The 7500-nt window shown below is 37.9% G+C and overlaps 1 protein-coding gene across 1 annotated transcript in view; it reads right to left on the bottom strand.

The window, feature by feature from the left end:
• The window catches only part of LOC123760115 (uncharacterized), a 226604-nt gene that overhangs the window by 43494 nt on the left and 175610 nt on the right, over positions 1 to 7500 (bottom strand). Inside the window, 2 exon segments of the mRNA XM_045745600.2 lie at positions 1 to 66; positions 69 to 129. The exon segment at positions 1 to 66 is cut by the window's left edge and continues 100 nt beyond it. Of these exon segments, the coding sequence (XP_045601556.2) occupies positions 1 to 66; positions 69 to 129 (127 nt within the window).

Raw genomic sequence — 7500 nt, 5'->3', positions numbered from 1 at the left:
GCTGATCTGGACTGAGACTTGTGAAGCGCACACACAGGGTATCACCAGCTTGCAAAATGACCTCGACCCACTTAGTACTTCACAGCCACGCAGTGTGATGAGAAATAGACAACGAGAACAATTATATCCCTGAAAATATACATTAATAATTAAATATTTACTCACTGATGTTGCTGTATATATGAACATTACACAGATCTGAATTATTTTAGGAACAAATGATGACATTAAGCATAAATTTAAAGACTGGGATTATGAAGCCATTATTTGGTATTAAATTATTTTAGAAAGTCTTTATTACAATGCTAAATTTCCTCTTGAGTTCATGTGGCCTTTGCACCTCAATATAGACAATGTTTGTGTTGTGTTAACTTTCAATAATTTTGAATACAAAGTTGAGAGCAGTGATAAGCAATGAACTAGACTGGGGGAATGTTATTAATAGAAGAAGAGCTACACATATATCTTTGTAGATTTATAACTACATTACTTCAAGTAAAAATCTGTAAACATTACATGTACAACAGTGTGGATGGTGTTACATGTATAACAGTGTGGATGGTGTTACATGTACAACAGTGCGGATGGTGTTACATGTACAACAGTGCGGATGGTGTTACATGTATACAGTGTGGATGGTGTTACATGTACAACAGTGCGGATGGTGTTACATGTACAACAGTGCGGATGGTGTTACATGTACAACAGTGTAGATGGTGTTACATGTACACAGTGTAGATGGTGTTACATGTACAACAGTGTGGATGGTGTTACATGTACAACAGTGTGGATGGTGTTACATGTACAACAGTGCGGATGGTGTTACATGTACAACAGTGTGGATGGTGTTACATGTACAACAGTGTAGATGGTGTTACATGTACAACAGTGTGGATGGTGTTACATGTATAACAGTGTGGATGGTGTTACATGTACAACAGTGTGGATGGTGTTACATGTACAACAGTGTGGATGGTGTTACATGTACAACAGTGTGGATGGTGTTACATGTACAACAGTGTAGATGGTGTTACATGTACAACAGTGCAGATGGTGTTACATGTACAACAGTGCAGATGGTGTTACATGTACAACAGTGTAGATGGTGTTACATGTACAACAGTGTAGATGGTGTTACATGTACAACAGTGTAGATGGTGTTACATGTACAACAGTGCAGATGGTGTTACATGTACAACAGTGTAGATGGTGTTACATGTACAACAGTGTAGATGGTGTTACATGTACAACAGTGTGGATGGTGTTACATGTATAACAGTGTAGATGGTGTTACATGTATAACAGTGTGGATGGTGTTACATGTACAACAGTGTGGATGGTGTTACATGTATAACAGTGCGGATGGTGTTACATGTACAACAGTGTAGATGGTGTTACATGTATAACAGTGTAGATGGTGTTACATGTATAACAGTGTGGATGGTGTTACATGTACAACAGTGTGGATGGTGTTACATGTATAACAGTGTAGATGGTGTTACATGTATAACAGTGTGGATGGTGTTACATGTATAACAGTGTGGATGGTGTTACATGTATAACAGTGTAGATGGTGTTACATGTACAACAGTGTGGATGGTGTTACATGTATAACAGTGTAGATGGTGTTACATGTATAAAGTGTAGATGGTGTTACATGTACAACAGTGTGGATGGTGTTACATGTATAACAGTGTAGATGGTGTTACATGTATAACAGTGTGGATGGTGTTACATGTACAACAGTGTGGATGGTGTTACATGTATAACAGTGTAGATGGTGTTACATGTATAACAGTGTAGATGGTGTTACATGTACAACAGTGTGGATGGTGTTACATGTATAACAGTGTAGATGGTGTTACATGTATAACAGTGTGGATGGTGTTACATGTACAACAGTGTGGATGGTGTTACATGTATAACAGTGTAGATGGTGTTACATGTATAACAGTGTAGATGGTGTTACATGTACAACAGTGTGGATGGTGTTACATGTATAACAGTGTAGATGGTGTTACATGTATAACAGTGTGGATGGTGTTACATGTACAACAGTGTGGATGGTGTTACATGTATAACAGTGTAGATGGTGTTACATGTACAACAGTGTGGATGGTGTTACATGTATAACAGTGTAGATGGTGTTACATGTATAACAGTGTGGATGGTATATTTCATATTTGGGGTTCCTCAGCAGTTGTTATCATGTGTGGGGGTGTGGGGGTGTGGGGGGGGGGGGGGGTACTTGATGCCACCAAGTGCGGGAAGCCTCAACCTGCACGAGTCTTGCCCGTCAAAATGACCTAGACAAAGTCCTAGGAGCAACACATGGCAAATGGAATTCATGAAAGATAAATGCCATTCAATGGAGTGAACATGTAATGGAGTGAAATTAGGAACAGGACATCACATTCAACCTCATATTACAGTACTTGAAAATAAGAAATGAAGACTTTGGTCAAGAAGTAAGCGGCCATCAGAGGATCACATCAAGAGAATGTTATAAATTAGAATATGCAACTGTTACATGGTGCATGCATATTTTATTATATATAATAAATAAATATATATATATATAATATATATATATGTTGTACCTAGTAGCCAGAACGCACTTCTCAGCCTACTATGCAAGCCCCGATTTGCCTAATAAGCCAAGTTTTCATGAATTAATGTTTTTTTCGACTACCTAACCTACCAAACCTAACCTAACCTAACTTTTTCGGCTACCTAACCTAACCTATAAAGATAGGTTAGGTTAGGTTAGGTAGGGTTGGTTAGGTTCGGTCATATATCTACGTTAATTTTAACTCCAATAAAAAAAAATTGACCTCATTCGTAATGAAATGGGTAGCTTTATCATTTCATAAGAAAAAAATTAGAGAAAATATATTAATTCAGGAAAACTTGGCTTATTAGGCAAATCGGGCCTTGCATAGTAGGCCGAGAAGTGCGTTCTGGCTACTAGGTACGAGATATATATAATATATATATTATATAATATATATATATATATATATCTATATATATATATATGCAAACAAGCCTGAATGGTCCCCAGGACTATATACAACTGAGTTTTCAGTTATATATATATATATATATATATATAATATATATATATATATATATATATAATATATATATATATTATATATATATATTATATAATATATATATATATATATATAATATATATATAATATATATATATAATATATATATTTTATATAATATATGTATATATATTTAATATATATATATATATATATATTTTATTAAATATGACCGAAAAAGTAAGATTAATAATTCTAACACGAATTTTCTCAATCTTTCGTACATTATGCTTCACTGTTGGAGGTAAATCAAAAATCACTTCTCCAAAATTCATTTTTATTTCTAGTCTGACGCGACACGGGCGCGTTTCGTAAAACTTATTACATTTTCAAAGACTTCACAAATACACAACTGATTAGAACTTGCGTTTCCCTGATTTTATATCTACATTTGAGTGAGGTGGGAAGGGTGATGTGGCATTACATTTGAGTGAGGTGGAAGGATGATGTGGCATTAGAGAATATTAATAGGGTATTAAAAGTATCAACACAAGACAGAACACGAAACAATGGATATTGAATAGAAGTGTTTGTAGAAAGCCTATTGGTCCATATTTCTTGATGCTTCTATATTGGAGCGGAGTCTTGATGTGGGTAGAATATAGTTGTGCAATAATTGGCTGTTGATTGCTGGTGTTGACTTCTTGATGTGTAGTGCCTCGCAAACGTCAAGCCGCCTGCTATCGCTGTATCTATCGATGATTTCTGTGTTGTTTACTAGGATTTCTCTGGCGATGGTTTGGTTATGGGAAGAGATTATATGTTCCTTAATGGAGCCCTGTTGTTTATGCATCGTTAAACGCCTAGAAAGAGATGTTGTTGTCTTGCCTATATACTGGTTTTTTGGAGCTTACAGTCCCCAAGTGGGCATTTGAAGGCATAGACGACGTTAGTCTCTTTTAAAGCGTTCTGTTTCGTGTCTGGAGAGTTTCTCATGAGTAGGCTGGCCGTTTTTCTGGTTTTATAGTAAATCGTCAGTTGTATCCTCTGATTTTTGTCTGTAGGGATAACGTTTCTATTAACAATATCTTTCAGGACCCTTTCCTCTGTTTTATGAGCTGTGGAAAAGAAGTTCCTGTAAAATAGTCTAATAGGGGGTATAGGTGTTGTGTTAGTTGTCTCTTCGGAGGTTGCATGGCTTTTCACTTTCCTTCTTATGATGTCTTCGATGAAACCATTGGAGAAGCCGTTATTGACTAGAACCTGCCTTACCCTACAGAGTTCTTCGTCGACTTGCTTCCATTCTGAGCTGTGGCTGAGAGCACGGTCGACGTATGCGTTAACAACACTCCTCTTGTACCTGTCAGGGCAGTCGCTGTTGGCATTTAGGCACATTCCTATGTTTGTTTCCTTTGTGTAGACTGCAGTGTGGAAACCTCCGCCCTTTTCCATGACTGTTACATCTAGAAAAGGCAGCTTCCCATCCTTTTCCGTCTCGTAAGTGAAACGCAGCACGGAACTCTGCTCAAATGCCTCCTTCAGCTCCTGCAGATGTCTGACATCAGGTACCTGTGTAAAAATGTCGTCAACATACCTGCAGTATATGGCCGGTTTCAAGTTCATGTCGACTAAGACTTTTTGCTCGATGGTACCCATGTAGAAGTTTGCAAACAGGACACCTAGGGGAGAACCCATGGCGACCCCATCTACTTGCTTATACATGTGCCCATCCGGGCTCAAGAAGGGTGCCTCTTTAGTACAAGCTTGGAGTAGTTTCCTCCAAGCCAAGCTTGGAGTAGTTGCCAAAGATCATTGGGGAATATAAACCTGGATATGCGTATGGAAATGTCAAGACGCACAAGCCTGGAAACCCACTTCGGCCAATCATTAGCCAGATACCCACACCCACGTACAGATTGGCGAAGCGACTCAACGGCCTGCTGACTCCTTATGTTCCTTGCGCCTTCAGCCTGAAGTCTCCAAAGGAATTTGTGGACTTACTGCGGGGCGCACGGGCCACAGGGATAAGAGCCTCGTTGGACGTAGAATCGCTGTTCACCAACGTACCTGTGGACGAGACAATCGGAATGATAGCCGACAGAGTGTATCGTGATCCAGCCTGTACTCCTCTTGACATGCCAGAAAGTATTCTGAGGAAACTACTCCAAGCTTGTACTAAAGAGGCACCCTTCTTGAGCCCGGATGGGCACATGTATAAGCAAGTAGATGGGGTCGCCATGGGTTCTCCCCTAGGTGTCCTGTTTGCAAACTTCTACATGGGTACCATCGAGCAAAAAGTCTTAGTCGACATGAACTTGAAACCGGCCATATACTGCAGGTATGTTGACGACATTTTTACACAGGTACCTGATGTCAGACATCTGCAGGAGCTGAAGGAGGCATTTGAGCAGAGTTCCGTGCTGCGTTTCACTTACGAGACGGAAAAGGATGGGAAGCTGCCTTTTCTAGATGTAACAGTCATGGAAAAGGGCGGAGGTTTCCACACTGCAGTCTACACAAAGGAAACAAACATAGGAATGTGCCTAAATGCCAACAGCGACTGCCCTGACAGGTACAAGAGGAGTGTTGTTAACGCATACGTCGACCGTGCTCTCAGCCACAGCTCAGAATGGAAGCAAGTCGACGAAGAACTCTGTAGGGTAAGGCAGGTTCTAGTCAATAACGGCTTCTCCAATGGTTTCATCGAAGACATCATAAGAAGGAAAGTGAAAAGCCATGCAACCTCCGAAGAGACAACTAACACAACACCTATACCCCCTATTAGACTATTTTACAGGAACTTCTTTTCCACAGCTCATAAAACAGAGGAAAGGGTCCTGAAAGATATTGTTAATAGAAACGTTATCCCTACAGACAAAAATCAGAGGATACAACTGACGATTTACTATAAAACCAGAAAAACGGCCAGCCTACTCATGAGAAACTCTCCAGACACGAAACAGAACGCTTTAAAAGAGACTAACGTCGTCTATGCCTTCAAATGCCCACTTGGGGACTGTAAGCTCCAAAAACCCAGGTATATAGGCAAGACAACAACATCTCTTTCTAGGCGTTTAACGATGCATAAACAACAGGGCTCCATTAAGGAACATATAATCTCTTCCCATAACCAAACCATCGCCAGAGAAATCCTAGTAAACAACACAGAAATCATCGATAGATACAGCGACAGCAGGCGGCTTGACGTTTGTGAGGCACTACACATCAAGAAGTCAACACCAGCAATCAACAGCCAATTATTGCACCACTATATTCTACCCACCTCAAGACTCCGCTCCAATATAGAAGCATCAAGAAATATGGACCAATAGGCTTTCTACAAACACTTCTATTCAATACCCATTTTTTTGTGTTATGTCTTGTGTTGATACTTTTTAATACCCTATTAATATCCTCTAGTGTTCTGTCTTGTGTTAATGCCACATCATCCTTCCCACCTCACTCAAATGTAATGCCACATCACCCTTCCCACCTCACTCAAATGTAGATATAAAATCAGGGAAACGCAAGTTCTAATCAGTTGTGTATTTGTGAAGTCTTTGAAAATGTAATAAGTTTTACGAAACGCGCCCGTGTCGCGTCAGACTAGAAATAAAAATGAATTTTGGAGAAGTGATTTTGATTTACCTCCAACAGTGAAGCATAATGTACGAAGGATTGAGAAAATTCGTGTTAGAATTATTAATCTTACTTTTTCGGTCATATTTAATAATATATGTCTACAGGAAAGACTGCTACCAAAATATACTAATATATATATAATATATATATTTTATATAATATATATATATATATATTTAATATATATATATATATGTCGTACCTAGTAGCCAGAATGCACTCTCAGCCTACTATGCAAGGCCCAATTTGCCTAATAAGCCAAGTTTTCCTGAATTAATATATTTTCTCTAAATTTTTTCTTATGAAATGATAAAGCTACCCATTTAATTATGTATGAGATCAATTTTTTTTATTGGAGTTAAAATTAACGTAGATATATGACCGAACTTAACCAACCCTACCTAACCTAACCTAACCTATCTTTATAGGTTAGGTTAGGTTAGGTAAAAGAAAAAGTTAGGTTAGGTTAGGTTAGGTAGGTTAGGTAGTCGAAAAACAATTCATGAAAACTTGACCTATTAGGCAAATTGGGCCTTGCATAGTAGGCTGAGAAGTGCGTTCTGGCTACTAGGTACGACATTATTATATATATATATATATATATATATATATAACATATATATATATATATATATATATATATATATATATATATATATATATATATATATATATATATATATATATATATATATATATATATATATATATATATGTTTCATTGAATATGGCCGCATATTCTGTATTTATTATTTTCTGGTTTAGGGCTTCTATCCCTCTAACTATTTTCTTAGCATCA

The sequence above is a fragment of the Procambarus clarkii genome, chromosome 16 (genome assembly GCF_040958095.1).
Source record: "Procambarus clarkii isolate CNS0578487 chromosome 16, FALCON_Pclarkii_2.0, whole genome shotgun sequence".
Taxonomy (NCBI): domain Eukaryota; kingdom Metazoa; phylum Arthropoda; class Malacostraca; order Decapoda; family Cambaridae; genus Procambarus; species Procambarus clarkii.
The sequence above is the reverse complement of the archived record's forward strand: the minus strand, read 5'-3'. Positions and strand labels throughout refer to the sequence as shown.